General features: G+C 59.6%; 1 protein-coding gene across 1 annotated transcript in view; it reads left to right on the top strand.

Moving 5' to 3' along the window:
* Positions 1 to 18480, top strand: part of CSPG4 (chondroitin sulfate proteoglycan 4) — a 38652-nt gene that overhangs the window by 9462 nt on the left and 10710 nt on the right. Inside the window, exons 2-4 of the mRNA XM_034939157.3 lie at positions 10286 to 10449; positions 12718 to 16254; positions 17824 to 18306. Coding sequence (XP_034795048.3) covers positions 10286 to 10449; positions 12718 to 16254; positions 17824 to 18306 — 4184 coding nt within the window. The remainder of the gene's footprint in view (positions 1 to 10285; positions 10450 to 12717; positions 16255 to 17823; positions 18307 to 18480) is intronic.

Here is an 18480-nt window from a genome sequence, read left to right as displayed (position 1 = left end):
GCGGAGACTGCCGGGAACAGAGGGTCTCCAGCCCCTAGACCCTGGAGGCTGGGGGTGGGCGAGGCCACAGAGACACCTGCTTCCTCCCTCCTGACCGGCTCTACCCGGACTCTGACCACGCTGCCTGGAGCACCATGAAGACTCTATGGGATGGAAGCCACACTTCAGTCTCCCCTCACGGCTTCTGACTGCCCCTGCGCAGGGTCAACCGGGCTGCAGAGCACCCCCGATCTCTCAGTCCATCCCCCCATCCCGCTCTCTCCATCTCTCTGTCCTTTCCCACCCCTGGCTGTGGTTCCTCCATCTCTTTCTGTCTGTCTTTCCTACCCTGTCTCTCTGTATGTCTGCCCATCTTTCCAGTCCTTCTCTGTTTTCCTTCCCTTCTCCTTTACCGGGTTCCACGGCAGTCAGAAGTGCTCCCTGCCGCCAGCACCCCACCCGTCCCAAGGGCCCTCTCTGCCTTCTCAGTAGACATAACAGACCCTCACCTCCTCCCATTCCCACAAGGGACTCTGGGCCCCAGGGACCAATCCTGAGAAATGTTCCGCTCCCCTCACCAGGTCCTCCCCTGCCCCAAAGTGCAGGCTACATCCTGTCCCAGGGAGTGTCAGGATCCCACAGGCACTTCCTTGGGGGTTGACAAAGGCGGGCAGGGGGGCCTGGGAATGGCCCCACCTCCCAGTCCATGCTAGAGCAGGGGCCTGTAAGCCTCAAACCCCATCCGTCTTCTGTCTGTGGCTGTGGCCTCCGGCTATAAATAGGGGCTCGGATTCTATTTTCTTTAAAAACAAGCACCAGACTCTGTCACCACAGGCCCAGAAAAGCAGTCTCTGGCTCTGGCAGTCCCTCGAGCCCTCCCAGGCCATAGTGTCCAGTCCCCTGCCTCTGAGCCCTGGGGCCCTGGAGGGCAGAGGAGGCCTGGAAAGGAGACTGGAGGTAAGACAAGGTGGGGAGGGCTGGGGCGAGCTCCCAGAGGCAGCCCCTCCCACTGGGCCCATGGCCCTCATGCCCTGGTGGGCCCCTCCCTCCTTTCCTCCCACCTCCTGTCCCCAAGCAAGGTCAGTCTTGTCCCCAAGGCTCACAGGGTAAATGGAGAGAGGTGACAACAGCACAGCCCCCTGGGCCGCAGCGAGTGTCTTTGCACCCCAAGGACACAGAAGGTGCTTTGGGCTTTTTTCCTGAAAGAACATGAGGACATTTCACAGGCGGACAGGAGAGAAGAGCTGGCCCAGCAGCAGGCCCAGCCTGAGCGAAGGCAGCAGGTCGGCCCTGCTAGGTGTGCACGGAGTCAGTGCAGAGTCTAGTGAGACGGAGGCTTGGAGTGTCCTTGGAAGAGAGCAGGAGACCCTGCAGGCAGAGTCAAGGGCACCCTGGCCTTCAGTGCCACCCGGGGGTGGGGGCCTGACCCTGGGGCAGTGGGAGCCACCAAAGGCAAGGGAGGCTGAGGGAGTGGCTTTCAGTTTAGGTTAACTGGGGCTGCTATTAGCAAAGGGAGTCAGGAGATTGATTAAGCCAGACCAAGGACGGTGGCCAGCTGCCTTATGGATGGACCAGGGAGCAAGAGAGGAAGATGAAGTTGAAGGAGAATTTGGGGACTGGATGGATGGAACCTGAGTATTAATCAGCAGTGGCCGTGGGGAGGGAGGAGGAGGAGAGTTGAGCACGACCCTCAGGTGTCTACTTAGCAACAGGTGGACAGTCGGGCCTTCACGGGGCTGGCGAGCCGGCTGTAGGGGAGAGGACACTGAGTCCTCCTTGCTTTGGGTGGGGTTGGGCTTGGGGGTTCCTGTGGGTGTTCCTGCCGTGGACATCTGAGGGACACTGGCAGTGGGCCTGGAGCCCTGGAGAGTTGGTGCCAGTGAGAGAGACGTGGTGCATTAGCAGAGGCTGGGCCTGAGGCCGGGAGAGAAAAGGAGGGCCAGAGGGAGTGTGGTGGCGGTGGGCACAGCTCCAGGGGGGCCCACAGGCTGCAGGCTTCCAGGCAGTTGGCAGGTGGGGGTGCTAGGCAGGAACCTATTCCAGGAGGAGCCAGGCCTGCCCAGGAAGAGAGGTCTCAGTCTCGGGATCTCTGATGGGCCTGGGTAGCCCAGAGCTTCACTAGCAAGGACACTGAGGTTTCCTGGTGCACCCCCCGGCAATGCCCTCCCGCTGGAGCACCGCCAGTGCTGGGGCTTGCTATGGTGGGACAGCTCTGCCTGATAGAAAAACCCTCACATGGGGCAAATGCCATCTCATTTGATCCTTTCGTTCCCTTAGATGCTGACGTCACCTCCCTCATCACAGGTCCATGGGCCTCCTGGCTGCACTGGGCAGGAGATGTGGGCCCTGGTCCTGTCCTCAAGAGCTTCCAGTCTGGCCAGACCTGTGGCCATTTAGGCCAGAGATGGCTCTACTGTACCCACGGTAGTGGCCACACCTCTTGCCACTCTGCTGGGCTGGTCAGAGGCCAGATGTGTGTCAGTCCCTCTATCCAGGTCCCCTTTTACAGATGGGGACACTGAGGCCAGGGAAAGCATGGAAGCACATGGCTCTGAGCCCTGTGTGTGTGCTGGGGGTGTGAGCCCTGACCCAGGCATCTGCCCTGGACGTGGACTCTGTCTGTGGGGTGAGCCCACCCTCTGCCCTGTATTCAGATGGGGGAACTGAGGAGGAGGCACACAAGCCACTGTGCACAAGTTGTGCCACCAGATTTCGGGTCCAGGCAGCCGTCCAGACCCACAGTCACCGTTTCCTCTGTTCTTCCCCCATCCCAACTCACACACTATCTCCAGACCCAGCCCGCCAGGCTGGGGAAGCCCCGAGACGCCGCCCCAGCAGCCCTGTCTTCAGCAGTTTCTGCTGCCAGAGCCAAGGGGAACTCAGAGATGAGCCATGGGCTGCCTGGTCCTGGACACAGCCCAAGAGAGAGCCTGGCCCTCAGCCTCCTGGGGGCAGCTCCCACCCAGACCCCTGTCTCTCCACCCTCCTCCCAGACCTCCAAGTCCCCAGTGGGCAGGGCTGGCACTTATCACTGGCTTCTGGACCTAGTCATCCCCCGCCAGCCCCTGCCGAAGGGCCCTCCCTATGCGGCCAGCCCCAGAGCCACAGAGGGGGGGCTGCCAAACTGCCCAAGGAGAGCAGATGCTTCCCTCCCCTCCTCGCTGCCCCCTCCACCCGGCCCTGACAGAAGAGTCCCCAGGGGACAAGAAGGGAAAGAGTGTGTGTTCCCCAGGCTGGGGTCCAGCTCTCACACCCTCCTCCCACTGGGGCCATTGGCAGATGCTCCACTTCCAATTCACAGGCAGCAAGCAAACCCACCATGTCTCTCTGGGTGCACACATGGTGCATGTGCCCTGCTGACACCCACAGCCCCTAGCTCTGGAGCCACACCCACAGGAGCTTAAGTCCCAGCTCTGCCGCTGCTCCACAGGCTAGCACGGAGGACTGCCCTCTCTGAGCCTCAGTTTCCTCACCTGTAACATGGGAGATGCCTCCCAGGAGCCCTGCTAGGGCTAGGGGGCTGTGCAGGCCCAGTGCCAAGTGAGGGTCCTTCACTCTCCTCTTCCCTGCCAGAAACCCTACCCCAGCCTGGGTCCACTGAGGTGAGGGTCCCAGGTCCTCTAGGGCCAGGAAAGTGGGGGAAAGGAGGGTACGGATGGAGCCTGGAAACCCACCCATCTCCCTGTACAAGAGGGAAAATTATAAGGCAGGGAAAAGCCTCTTGGAACCGCTCCCCACCGCAGCCACCCCACCCTCCTCGCCTGAGGCCTGGGGAGCAGCAAGGCTTCCACAAAGACACCATTGAGGCCCCGCTTCCTCCTCCCCCGGCCCAGCCCTCCCGCCTGGGTGGACTCTGGGCTGCTTCTTCCCTCAAAACCTCTCATTTCCCCTCCTGCTTCCTCTGTGCTCCACAAGGCCCCAGGGTTGGGACATATGGCTGGGAGCCCAGGGCGCAGCCCCTATCAGCCTCTGTGGACCAAGCTCAGCTTCTCCCACCTCACCTGCCCCTGCTTCCACTCATCTTCCAGACGGGTTCCCTCAACTGGAAATGTTCCCCAGCACATGCCCCTCTACGTGGGTGACTCAAAGCGCTTGGTTAGAGGATGGTAGCTGAGGCCAGCGACCAGGGTCAGGGCCCAGCCAATAGCTGAGGAAACTGTTTTCCTCCCTGGCCCCCTTGGCCTTGCAAGGGACCAGAAAGGCAACTAAACAGAAGGTCAGCTGACCTGAGTGTGCGTCTCTTGGCTCAAGAGTTTTTGGTGCTGCCCTGACCCCGACAGAGGTCTCTGCAGCATTTAGACGTGGAGGCAGTCACCTGAGCAGGTGCCTAGCACTCCAGCACCCCACTGGGATAAAGCAGTGTCTCCTGAGAGGATGGCTGCTGTTGTAAGCTCCATGGGATTTGGAACTAACCTACTGTTGTCCGCATTTCGGTAGCTCACGGGACAGGAGAGGAGCAGGCAGTCCTTGGGCCGCGGGGATGGCCCTGGGTGATGGAATCCCAGTCTGGAAGCAGCCAGGAAGAGTCGCTAAAGAGCAGTAAGCCCTGAGGGGTCTGCAGGTGTGTGAGCGTCTCCCAGGCAGCCCACCATGGCCAGTGATGAGCCATCTAGGCCTGGGCCCTGGTGACCCCAGTGTCATCACTGGGCAGGTCGCTCCCCTTAGTCTGACCTTAAGTCTCCCCTGTAACCTACCCCCTTGTTACCCTCAGAGTAACAGGGTTGGGGGAAGGTGATAGCTCAGTGTGGGTGGCTGAGCCTTGGGGGGTCTGCTGGGAGGAGGTTTGAGAGGGGCCCATCCCTGAGTAGGCACACCAGACAGCTTCTCCCTTGCCTGAGGAGCCCAGGGAGACCAATGTGCTGGGGAGGGGACCCCCAGTTATGGCTCAGTATCCAGGGCCCACAGTGGGGCCAGACCAGGGACCCAGCGCACCCCTTCCTCGCCTGCCTTGCCGCCACACACGTGTGTACATGTGACACTGACCCACATTCCTGCACACACTCACCCATGCCCTGCCTGCTGGGTTGGAAGTAGATTGGTGGCGGAAGTAAAATCGGGGAGTCCCTTGGAGGTGCAAGGGGAGGGGAGGGGAACTGACCTGAGGTCTAGAGGGCCAGGTGACCTCAGGGAGGGTCCGCTGCTGGGGAAGCGCACCTGGCCAGTCCATGCTCTCACACAGCCGGCATTCAGCCCCCAGGTGGGCCACGACCCCACCCCTGCCCCGCCACATACACACCCATGAGGGGAGACAGCCCTTCATCCCGGCCTTGGCCCTCCCAGAACACCCCATCCCACAGCCCCCTCAGACTCCCTCACCCCTGCCTGCCCAGACCTGGAGCCAGGATCTCCCCCCGTGGTGCCAAACCCCGAGGGGCGGTGATGGAGAAGTCTGGCTTCGTCTTGGAGCAGGGCCCTCCCTCCCCAGCAGGCTGGCTGGGCGTCCCCTCCTCACTCCTGTGCACAGCAGCAGGCTTGCTGCCAACGTCCCGCCTTCTCTGTCTCCCTCGAGTTTTCCTCCTCCATCCCCTTCCTCGGGCCTTGGTCTGTATGTGAATCCAGTCTTTATGGAGGAGGGCATCTTGATTTCTCCTTCTCAGTTTTAATAACTTTCTCCCATGTTAGCTGTCTTCTTCCATTCCTATCACTGTATTGCTGTATTTGTGATTGAGTGAATGAATGAATGGGTCTCTGTTACGCATTCCACCTCTCACCTGCTCTGTCTCTGTGGCACTGGGTGTCCCTCCCCCACATACAGATGTCCAGGTCTCCTGCCCTCACCCTCAACTACGGGCCCAGGCACTCCCCACGGGCCAGCAGCTCCGGGCTCCCAGAATTTCTCCCTTATAAAGTCAGGCGGCAGCAGACACCCAGGAATGCTGCTGCTCCCATGACGCAGCCTGGCTGTGGGGCTGCCCCCAGGCAACCAGGAACATGGCGGGAGTGGGGCACACAGGGATCCATTGCCAGAGAGTGGGGTACAGTGGGGGTGCCTGGGTGGGTAGGGCTCACACGGGTGGTGCTGGGACCTGCTGGATCTCTTTCTGCTTCTCTTCGTCAAATCGCTTCTCCTCTGGAGCCTCAGTTTGTCTGTCTGGAAGGTGGAAGCTGAGTGCCCTGCAGCAGGCTTGAGCTACAGACAATGCTGATGCTGTGGGACTCAGCACCCATGGAGGGTGGGGCCCTGGGCCGGGGCCCTCCAGACTGTCCTAGAGCAAAGGGTGATGTGCCCAGGGACAGCCAGGATGGGGCAGAGGGAAGAGGGAGCCAAAGAGCTAGGGGGAGACCAGGGGGATCAGAGGCAGAGCCTGGCAGCAGGGATGGCCGGAGGCGAAGGAGAGATGGGGCAGATACAGGGACACAGGCAGCCTTCTGAGGACTCAGAAGGAACAGAGCCCACAGCAGCCCTCAGCCTGGAAGAGGCATCTGTGCCTGAGACCCGGCCCTGGCCTGGCTGGGGAAGGTGGGGCCCTGGCCGGGGGAGGCGGGCCTGATGGGCAGAGATGTTCCCCTCACGGCGACCCCTTGTCCCCGGAGCCTGGTGTCAGACAGAGGGCTGGGTGTCAGGCTGGAAGCCTCAGGAGCCCATCCACACTCCTCCTAGCAGTGCCTCCGGGGAGCCCGGAGATGCCAGCGCAGCCCTTGCCCTGACAGAGGGGGCTTGCTGGGGACCTTGACTGAGGTTTCCTCTAGCCCCTGAGAAGGGACTTGGCAGGGAAGGAAACAGGCTTTTTCTGTGCCCCCAGGCCTAGGTCTCAGGAAGAAGGATGGAGCCACCCCACCCTCAGGCCCAGACAGCAGTGCCCTGTTTATGGGGAGGAAGGGTGGGAAGCCTGAGGATGTACCCACCTTTAGCAAACCTCTCTATGGGCGCTGAGCAGGAGGGGCAGGAACCCTCCAAGAACACACAGCCCCTTTCATGGAGCCAGGCCCAGCCAAGTAATGGCAGGCGGGCACCGAAGGGCAGGACAGGCCCGGGCACAATCATTGCTCTGTCCTGGCAGCTCCCGGCCCACACACGCGCACACACACATAAACACACAGCCTTACGCAAACCCAAAGCACACCCCCAGCAGCCACCCACATGCTTGCGCACACACAAATACACATCTATTAATATACAGCCCTGGACGCTCACCGACGCGCCTTCCAGAGAGAGAAACCCATACACACAGCACTCTTCCTGCCCCTCCCACGGGCCCCCAGACCTGTGGGGCATCCTGCTCCTCTCATGCCCAAGGCTTGGCATGTCCAGGCACCCCATGCCATTAACCTTCCCCACATCCATATGGACAGCAAACTCCTAGATCAGGGAGAGACCCCCAGGACTAATCCCCACAGTCAGGAGGGGGAAGGGGTGGGAGGGACTGTGCCCATTTTACAGAATGGTGACACTGAGGCCTGAAGTGGGCCCCTTCTCCTGGCTCAGAGGGCAGCCCACGGGGCTGCTACAGGTTTGGTCTGCTGTTTTGATGAATCATGGGTCCTCTTGACCCAGGAGAATCAATGGCAGGTCTGATCTAGCCTGTGCCAATGTCTCCCCACAACCTCCTCCATCCCCCCCCCACCCCAGTCACGCAGCCGAGCCTAGCTTGACCCATTCTACTTTTCCCTCTACTTCTCTTCCTTCAAGTTAGCCAGAGGCTTTAGCGGGTGATGGAGCAGAAACCCTCCTAGCCCCACCCAAAGGGGACCTGTGTACTTCCTGCCAGTCTCACTCGGCCTTGCTGCTGTCCTCTGAGACTGCCTATTCCTCCCTCTCTGTGACTGTACACCACCGTCACCTCCTCCAGGAAGTCCTCTGGATTGACTCCTAGCTTATTACATCTTAATTCTGCACACCCTCTCCATTTGAAGCCCCTCTTCAACTGCCCCCCAACCACCTCCAGGACAGGGATTCTGAGTTCTTGCAACTGAAGCCCCTCAGAGAGTGTAAGAGGGGCAGAAAAAAGGAGACCAGGAGGTGGTGGGAGTGGCGCTGTCAGAGTTTCCAAAGCCCTGGCCAGCAAGGCCTCAGAGGCCTCTGTTGGGATGGGGGGCTGCCTGGCCACGCGCTCCAGCAGCACAAGACAGCCTGTGTGAGCCCCTCCCGCTCAGCCCCACAGGAAGCAGCAGGGCCCAGCCCCTCAATGGACCCATTCAGACCCCAGTGCTCTGGAAAGTACCTCTACTTCCTGCCACCCTCCCACTCTGGCCAAACAGGCTCTACTCTCCTCTGCTGGGAGGGGGCTGCAGGCAGGTGGTTCAGTGGTTAGGGCCAACCATCTAGTTCAGTTCCTGCCTGGCCCAGAGCCCTGATGTTGACCTTGACTTGGTGGGTCTACATATACCTTTAGTGCAAGGGTGGGTAGGGGCAGGGACATGTGCCCCCTTCTCTGTGGGTGCTGGATAGGTAAATGTTTAGCAATGGGCTTTCTTGGGGAGGGGGATCCCTGATTTGCAGTATTTGCCTGTTTTCCTGGTATAAATGTTCTCACTGTGGGCAGTATCACCTGGCTCTCAAAATTCTGAAAATTCAACAGTAGACTCCTGGCAGCTGCTGTCAGCCGCTCCAGCGGGTGATGGTGGTGGCTCCATCCTGCAGGGCCATGTGCCCCCACCCTTTGTGCTATGGCCTCCCTCACTTTAGTGTGCTGTGTTTTGCTCTTAGGAATCAATGTCTTTGCAGATAAGGCACCCCGGTAGGTGGCCGCCACCTGCAGTTCCCTGGTCTGTCCCTTGCTGGCGCCAAGCTCTGCTGAACCTGCTGGGCCGCCCCCACGCAGATGGTCTGCAGGGCTCCCTTGATTCCCGTAGTTTCCCAGACAAGGTGCTGGTATTGCCAGCAGTGCTGGCAGGAGGAGATAACTAGAGGGGATTTAACTCAGCCCAAGGGGTTCTTACGGGATCTTTCTTGGACATCCCTCCCAGTGGGGCTGGCTGCCCTTAGGGTGTACAAGTCTCCGACTCCTCCAACGGCTGAAGCTGCTTACTCAGGCGGATGGCAGCTGGCTCAGGCTGGCCAGGGACCAGCACATGGGGCTGGTGCCGGATTATCCCTATCAAGGCCGTCAGCCTGTGCTCGCTCTCGGGGTTTGAGGGAAGCCCAACAGGAATGAATCACCGTTTTTAACCCGTGTTTCTCTACCCCCCAGCCCTGGACATCTGCAGGCAAAGTCAAAGTTATATTTGGCTCTTATCACCACAAAAGGCATGGACCAGAAATTGTGGCAGCGGGTTGGAAGTCAGGGAGGCTAATCTGGGGAAACTGACTGGAGGAAGCAGCAATTCAAAAGAGGAGGAGTCCCGGTATGGGACAGAACGGGCCCTGCATAGGAACCACTAACCCCAGGCAAGCCCAGACATGGCCTTCTGCCTGGGGAGGCCCTCTTTGGCCTGCCCAGCAGACCCTCAGCCCCTCCCAAGCCCTGTCTTCAGCCTCAGCCTGCGTGGTGGCCTGGGGAAGTTGGGAACTCAGCTGTTCTCATCCCTGGTTCCTTGGCCACAGTGGAAACAATGGGGCCGGATCTGACTGCTCATCGGGGACTGTGAATAGCTCTCCAGCAGGAAGCAATAGCAAGGGTAATGGAGGAAGTGTGGGCCCACTTTGGTTTGACACTGCACATGGTTCCCATCTGGCCTCAGAGCCTTTGCTCCTTGGCAGACTCAGGCCAATAAGCTCCCGCCCCCACGCTCAATGGCAGCTGGAAGAATGGCCTGAGAGAGAAGCGGGGATAGGTGGGCCATGCTGACACCACCCCCAGATCCCAGTCGTGGCCTCAGCCAACCCGTGGAGGCGGGGCATGGCACAGCAGGCGCTGCACAGGAGCCCAAGCACAAGGGCACTTAGGAGAAGGAATCTGAGCAGGGATCAGTCTGGACTGGGGGTGATTCTCCAGAAACTCCATTCCTTGGGGCTGTGACCACCAAGCCAGATGATCAGGCCAGTTGCGGTTCCCTTTGGGCTGGGTCCAGGAGCCAGACCCACGAGGGAGACTCCTCTGGGGCCCAGGGGAGGTGAGTCAGAGCTGGCGGAGGCCTCTGGCTCCAGGAACCTCCAAGGAGGAGACCTGAGTTGCTGGGAATTTCTGGGTCTGACCTCCTGTAAATTCAAGGTCTGGGCTGGACACAAGGTGAGCCTGTGCCTTCTGGTGCCAGGACCAAGAAGATGCTGGGACCCGGGCAGTGCTCAGAGGCAGCACCATACAGCAGAACCATGAGGGTGCGCCAGCATGGACCCCTTTCTGCAACCCACCCGTCCCTCTTTGCGGCACCTCGCCTCCTCCAGGCAAGAGTCTGAGCCTTGACCACAGCTCCCTCTCTCACACAGCTTCCTTCTTCGGTGAGAACCACCTGGAGGTGCCTGTGGCCACGGCTCTGACCGACATAGACCTACAGCTGCAGTTTTCCACGTCCCAGCCCGAAGCCCTCCTTCTCCTGGCAGCAGGCCCAGCTGACCACCTCCTGCTGCAGCTCTACTCTGGACGCCTGCAGGTGAGTGACGTCCCCCTGAGATCTGGGCGGGATTCAGGGTGGGATTCCTTCTCTAGCTTTGAGTGAACCCCAGCTGGCTGTGTGACCTTGTGTAAGTCACTTTTATCTTGGGGTCTTAAGTTCTCCACTGTGGGATGGGCAGCAGCAGCCCAGAAATGGTAAATCCTTCATGAACTGGCTCTGCCCACTGGCTCCCTCCAACCATGTTTCCCGCCACAAGCCCTCGCTGGCCCTTTGTGCTCTGACCACCCTGAACTGCTTTCAGTTCCTGGCCATCTTACAGTCGCTTGCTGCCAGGCTCTTGATGCACACTCCTTCTGCCAGGTGTGCGCCTCTCCTGTTCCCTGCACATGCCTAACTCCAGCCTCTCCTTGAAGTCTCAGTGTGGGCATCCCCTCCTCCTGGGCTAGGCCCCCTCCTGAGCCCCCATGACCCCTGTGCATCCCGGTGGCACTGCACCAATTTCTCTGCAGCACCACGGTCTGTCCACGACAGTAACAGCACCAGTACTGCCTCAGCTTCCTCATTTTTCCATTTCATCCTTCAAGACGCCACAAGCTTTGTTAGCAAGGAGTCTTGTGGCTTTCTTGAGTCTTCCCCTAAACCATGAAGAGTTTAAGAACCCAGGGTCTTATTCCAAATTTGTGCCAGGCTGGGTGCAGTGGCTCATGCCTATAATCCTACCACTTTGGGAGGCCAAGGTGAGAAGATCACTTGAGCCTAGGAGTTCAAGGCTGGCCTGAGCCACACAATGAGACCCCATCTCTATTTTTAAAATAAAAAAAAGGCTGGACACGGTGGCTCATGCCTGTAATCCCAGCACTTTGGGAGGCTGAGGCGGGTGGATCACCTGAGGTCAGGAGTTCGAGACCAGCCTGGCCAACATGGTGAAACCGTGTCTCTAATAAAAATACAAAAAATTAGCCGGGCATGGTGACACATGCCTGTAATCCCAGCTACTCAGGAGGCTGAGGCAGGAGAATCACTTGAACCCAGGAGAAGGAGGTTGCAGTGAGCCGAGACCGCACCATTGCACTTCAGCCTGGGCAACAAGAACCAAACTCCGTCTCAAAAAAAAAAAAAAACAAAAAACAAATTTGGGGCAGCCATCTCCTTCCACACCCCATGGGGAGAGGACTAGGGCTTGGTCAGTCTGCTGCTTTCACTGTTAAACACCAGCGTGGTGCAGGCTGGTGCTGATGGCTGTCCAGTTCTGTAGGTACAATGATGCCACACCCCTACAGAGATGCTCCATACCAGGACTCCAAAATTATAGTTCTTAGTGCCCTGGTTCTGCAGTTACCATACTCTGCCACCTCCCATTCTACCATCTGGGAGCACCGTACCAGAGCCATTTCTGCTGTCAATGTCATGGAGACAGAACTATGTCCTTCATCTCTCCCCAAGATCTCCTTCCACCCCAGGTCAGGGAGCTTTTTTTCAGAACACAGAGTATTTAAATTTTAATTTAAAAATTAGCCTATCCCTGAACAGTGAGCCTGGCTGCCTTCAATGACCCCAAGAAACTTTGCCCTGTTGAAGGGGACTGATCAAGGGATTCCCAGTTACCCATTATTCCAAAGTTGAAATCCAGATTCCAAGACAATATTTCTGGCACCTCTCACTCAAGGAAAGAGGGGAAGAATTTAAAAACACAGGTTGGATTTCTAGGAGAGCATCTTGCTGTATGTCAGTTCCTTGTGGGCGAGGACCACATCTGATTCACATCAGGGTCCCCAGAGCCCATCCAGCCCTGGCCCAGAGTTTCCTTTGGTGAGTGTTTGGAGGATGAATAAAGAGATGGCAGGACGGCAAGAGGAGTGGCACCAGAGGCCCTTGTCCTAGGTTTTCCACTCTGGGGCCCCAAGTGTGGGGAACTCACTATGCTTTTTTTTGTTTGTTTTTTGAGACAGAGTTTCGCTCTTGCTGCCCAGGCTGGAGTGCAATGGCATGATCTCAGCTCACTGCAACCTCCACCTCCCGAGTTCAAGCAATTCTCCTGCCACAGCCTCCAAAGTAGCTGGGATTACAGGCATGCGCCACCATGCCCAGCTAATTTTGTGTTTTTAGTAGAGACAGGGTTTCTCCATGTTGGCCAGGCTGGTCTCAAACTCCCAACCTCAGGTGATCCGCCTGCCTTGGCCTCCCAAAGTGCTAGGATTACAGGCATGAGCCACCACTGCAATCACGCCCGGCTCTATGCTTTTATAAGGGAAATGATGGATCCAAAGTGCTGTCCACTATCTCCCACTCCCCATCTCTCTTCAGGTCAGACTTGTTCTGGGCCAGGAGGAGCTGAGGCTGCAGACTCCAGCAGAGACGCTGCTGAGTGACTCCATCCCCCACACTGTGGTGCTGACTGTCGTAGAGGGCTGGGCCACATTGTCAGTCGACGGGTTTCTGAACGCCTCCTCAGCAGTCCCAGGAGCCCCCCTAGAGGTCCCCTATGGGCTCTTTGTTGGGGGCACTGGGACCCTTGGCCTGCCCTACCTGAGGGGAACCAGCCGACCCCTGAGGGGTTGCCTCCATGCAGCCACCCTCAATGGCCGCAGCCTCCTCCGGCCTCTGACCCCCGATGTGCATGAGGGCTGTGCTGAAGAGTTTTCTGCCAGTGATGATGTGGCCCTGGGCTTCTCTGGGCCCCACTCTCTGGCTGCCTTCACTGCCTGGGGCACTCAGGATGAAGGAACCCTAGAGTTTACACTCACCACACAGAGCCAGCAGGCACCCTTGGCCTTCCAGGCAGGGGGCCGGCGTGGGGACTTCATCTATGTGGACATATTTGAGGGCCACCTGCGGGCCGTGGTGGAGAAGGGCCAGGGTACCGTATTGCTCCACAACAGTGTGCCTGTGGCCGATGGGCAGCCCCATGAGGTCAGTGTCCACATCAATGCTCACCGGCTGGAAATCTCCGTGGACCAGTACCCTACGCATACTTCGAACCGAGGAGTCCTCAGCTACCTGGAGCCACGGGGCAGTCTCCTTCTCGGGGGACTGGATGCAGAGGCCTCTCGTCACCTCCAGGAACACCGCCTGGGCCTGACACCAGAGGCCACCAATGCCTCCCTGCTGGGCTGCATGGAAGACCTCAGTGTCAATGGCCAGAGGCGGGGGCTGCGGGAAGCTTTGCTGACGCGCAACATGGCGGCCGGCTGCAGGCTGGAGGAGGAGGAGTATGAGGACGATGCCTATGGCCATTATGAAGCTTTCTCCACCCTGGCCCCTGAGGCTTGGCCAGCCATGGAGCTGCCTGAGCCATGCGTGCCTGAGCCAGGGCTGCCTGCTGTGTTTGCCAATTTCACACAGCTGCTGACTATCAGCCCACTGGTGGTGGCCGAGGGGGGCACAGCCTGGCTTGAGTGGAGGCACGTGCAGCCCACGCTGGACCTGATGGAGGCTGAGCTGCGCAAATCCCAGGTGCTGTTCAGCGTGACCCGAGGGGCACGTCATGGCGAGCTCGAGCTGGACATCCCGGGAGCCCAGGCACGAAAAATGTTCACCCTCCTGGATGTGGTGAACCGCAAGGCCCGCTTCATCCACGATGGCTCTGAGGATACCTCCGACCAGCTGGTGCTGGAGGTGTCAGTGACGGCTCGGGTGTCCATGCCCTCATGCCTGCGGAGGGGCCAAACTTACCTCCTGCCCATCCAGGTCAACCCTGTCAATGACCCACCCCACATCATCTTCCCACATGGCAGCCTCATGGTGATCCTGGAACACACGCAGAAGCCGCTGGGGCCCGAGGTTTTCCAGGCCTATGACCCGGACTCTGCTTGTGAGGGCCTCACCTTCCAGGTCCTTGGCACCTCCTCTGGCCTCCCCGTGGAGCGCCGAGACCAGCCTGGGGAGCCGGCGACCGAGTTCTCCTGCCGGGAGTTGGAGGCCGGCAGCCTAGTCTATGTCCACCACGGTGGCCCTGCACAGGACTTGACGTTCCGGGTCAGCGATGGACTGCAGGCCAGCCCCCCAGCCACGCTGAAGGTGGTGGCCATCCGGCCAGCCATACAGATCCACCGCAGCACAGGGTTGCGCCTGGCCCAAGGCTCTGCCATGCCCATCTTGCCCGCCAACCTGTCGGTGGAGACCAATGCCGTGGGGCAGGATGTGAGCGTGCTGTTCCGCGTCACTGGGGCCCTGCAGTTTGGGGAGCTGCAGAAGCAGGGGGCAGGTGGGGTGGAGGGTGCTGAGTGGTGGGCCACACAGGCGTTCCACCAGCGGGATGTGGAGCAGGGCCGCGTGAGGTACCTGAGCACCGACCCACAGCACCACGCTTACGACACCGTGGAGAACCTGGCCCTGGAGGTGCAGGTGGGCCAGGAAATCCTGAGCAATCTGTCCTTCCCAGTGACCATCCAGAGAGCCACCGTGTGGATGCTGCGGCTGGAGCCACTGCACACTCAGAACACCCAGCAGGAGGCCCTCACCACAGCCCACCTGGAGGCCACCCTGGAGGAGGCAGGCCCAAGCCCCCCAACCTTCCATTATGAGGTGGTTCAGGCTCCCAGGAAAGGCAACCTTCAACTACAGGGCACGAGGCTGTCAGATGGCCAGGGCTTCACCCAGGATGACATACAGGCTGGCCGGGTGACCTATGGGGCCACAGCACGTGCCTCAGAGGCAGTTGAGGACACCTTCCATTTCCGTGTCACAGCTCCACCATATTTCTCCCCGCTCTATACCTTCCCCATCCACATTGGTGGTGACCCAGATGCGCCCGTCCTCACCAATGTCCTCCTCGTGGTGCCTGAGGGTGGTGAGGGTGTCCTCTCTGCTGACCACCTCTTTGTCAAGAGTCTCAACAGTGCCAGCTACCTCTATGAGGTCATGGAGCGGCCCCGCCATGGGAGGTTGGCTTGGCGTGGGACACAGGACAAGACCACTGTGGTGACATCCTTCACTAATGAAGACCTGTTGCGTGGCCGGCTGGTCTACCAGCATGATGACTCCGAGACCACGGAAGATGATATCCCATTTGTTGCTACCCGCCAGGGCGAGAGCAGTGGTGACATGGCCTGGGAGGAGGTACGGGGTGTCTTCCGAGTGGCCATCCAGCCCGTGAATGACCACGCCCCTGTGCAGACCATCAGCCGGATCTTCCATGTGGCCCGGGGTGGGCGGCGGCTGCTGACTACAGACGACGTGGCCTTCAGCGATGCTGACTCGGGCTTTGCTGACGCCCAGCTGGTGCTCACCCGCAAGGACCTCCTCTTTGGCAGTATCGTGGCCGTAGATGAGCCCACGCGGCCCATCTACCGCTTCACCCAGGAGGACCTCAGGAACAGGCGAGTACTGTTCGTGCACTCAGGGGCCGACCGTGGCTGGATCCAGCTGCAGGTGTCCGATGGGCAACACCAGGCCACTGCGCTGCTGGAGGTGCAGGCCTCGGAACCCTACCTCCGTGTGGCCAACGGCTCCAGCCTTGTGGTCCCTCAAGGAGGCCAGGGCACCATCGACACGGCCGTGCTCCACCTGGACACCAACCTCGACATCCGCAGTGGGAATGAGGTCCACTACCACGTCACAGCTGGCCCTCGCTGGGGACAGCTACTCCGGGCTGGTCAGCCAGCCACAGCCTTCTCCCAGCAGGACCTGCTGGATGGGGCCGTTCTCTATAGCCACAATGGCAGCCTCAGCCCCCGCGACACCCTGGCCTTCTCCGTGGAAGCAGGGCCAGTGCACACGGATGCCACCCTACAAGTGACCATTGCCCTAGAGGGCCCACTGGCCCCACTGAAGCTGGTCCGGCACAAGAAGATCTACGTCTTCCAGGGAGAGGCAGCTGAGATCAGAAGGGACCAGCTGGAGGTGAGGAGTTGGAGGTGGTGAGCGGGGGTGTGGGCCAGGTAGAGGGCCTTCTCCCAGCCTCCATGCCAGGAACACACATGACTTGGGCTGTGGCTGTGGTGGCTCCAGGTTACATGTGTGCACGTGCCTCAGATGTGCTCCCATATATGTTGTGCTCCCAGGAGTTTCTGGGGAGCTTGCTATACACCCATCCTCCTGGGAGTTGTGTGCGCCTCCAGAGGTTGTGTCCACTCATGTCCATGACATGGCTGAGCATGCAGATTCCTGGACCCCACCCAGCCCTACAGAATCTCTGACGTGGAGCCCGAGAATCTCCATTGCAGTCAGTTCCCTGGGAGGACATCACGGGTCCTGAGCTTTGGGGATTGCTGACCGTGGAGACAGGCCGCTACTCCTCAGACCCTCATGTCCCCCACTCTTTTCTCAGAGCCCAGACCTGGGTGGCTTCTGCCCACCCAGGAACCCCACAGAGCAGCCACAGGCCCTCCAGCAGGCTCACTGACTTGCCGTGTGACCTCAGGCCAGTCCTTGCCCGCTCTCGGCCTTACTCTCCTACACTGCTCATTTCGGAGACCCTTCTGGTCTGCATGTCTGGAGCTTGGGGCCGACAGCAAGCCAGCAGATCTGGAGTCAGGAAGGCCTCGCAGGAGGAGGCAGCGTTTGGGCCGGGCTCTGAAGAGCACAGGCCATCGTGAGCAGAGAATGGGGAGTGGTATTCCAGGCAGAAGGAACATTCCGGGCAAAGGCATAGAACAGGAATGTGAGTTTGGGGGTGGTTTGGCCTCTTGTGGCTGGCCCATCAGGTGAGGGAGCCCGTGTGGCCTTTGGGGCGTGAGCTCTGTAGGGCCTGAGCTGAACGCGGCTGTGCCTCCAGGAGGGGTGGGCCGGGCGCCCTCTGATGGTCCTGGGTGGTAATAGCAGGGGCTGGGGAGGTGCTGCCTGCAAACCAGCCGCAGGCCTGACAGATCCTGAGCAGGGGGACCTGTGTGTGTGCGTGTGCACACGCGCATGTGTACATGTGTGACCACGTCAGCATATGATGAACTCGTGTGTCTGTGTCACTGAGCCTGGGGACATGTGATTATGCACCTCCCTGAGGGAGTGCATCTCAAGCTGTGTGACCGACCCCCTGCAACCATGTGTGGGGTGGTCATTAACATGTGACCAGCAGCCGGGGCAACCCAGTGAAACCCCATCTCTACACAAAAAATTTAAAAATTAGCCGGGCCTGGTGGCACATGCCTGTGGTCCCAGCTACTTGGGAGGCTGAGGTAGGAGGATCCCTTGAGCCTGAGAAGTTGAGGCTTCAGGGAACTGTGATTGTACCACTGCACTCCAGCCTGGGTGACAGAGTGAGACCCTGTCTCAAAAAACAAAAAATGTGACCAGCCGCATGTCTGGCTGCTGTGTGTGTGAACCCACGTGTGTGTTTGTGTGTCTAAATGAGCAGTGGTATCTAGAGGAATAAGTGGGGCAAGATCAAGCCTGTTCCGGCTGCTTAGGGCCACAATGGACCCCTCTGAGACCCCCTCTGTGGCCCCCTGTGAGTCCTCATGACCTCTTAACCAGGCAGCCCAGGAGGCAGTACCGCCAGCAGACATCGTATTCTCAGTGAAGAGCCCACCGAGTGCCGGCTACCTGGTGATGGTGTCGCGTGGGGCCTTGGCAGATGAGCCACCCAGCCTGGACCCCCTGCAGAGCTTCTCCCAGGAGGCAGTGGACATGGGCAGGGTCCTGTACCTGCACTCCCGCCCTGAGGCCTGGAGCGATGCCTTCTCACTAGATGTGGCCTCAGGCCTGGGTGCTCCCCTCGAGGGCGTCCTTGTGGAGCTGGAGGTGCTGCCCGCTGCCATCCCACTAGAGACACAAAACTTCAGCGTCCCTGAGGGTGGCAGCCTCACCCTGGCCCCTCCACTGCTCCGCGTCTCCGGGCCCTACTTCCCCACTCTCCTGGGCCTCAGCCTGCAGGTGCTGGAGCCACCCCAGCATGGAGCCCTGCAGAAGGAGGACGGACCTCAAGCCAGGACCCTCAGCGCCTTCTCCTGGAGAGAGGTATGGCTGTGAGAGAGGCCCAGGGGCTGCAGCCCAGCTCTGGGGGCAGAGTGGAGGGAGCCCTGGGGACTCCCAGTCTGGGGGTTATACACAGAGAGGAGACGGGGAGTCACATTTCAGAAGCACCTATGCTTTAAATACCATATATCTTTTCTTCCTCACAACTCCTCGGAG

The sequence above is a fragment of the Pan paniscus genome, chromosome 16 (assembly GCF_029289425.2).
Source record: "Pan paniscus chromosome 16, NHGRI_mPanPan1-v2.0_pri, whole genome shotgun sequence".
Lineage (NCBI taxonomy): Eukaryota > Metazoa > Chordata > Mammalia > Primates > Hominidae > Pan > Pan paniscus.
Note: the sequence above shows the minus strand (reverse complement) of the source record. Positions and strands in the feature narration are given on the sequence as shown.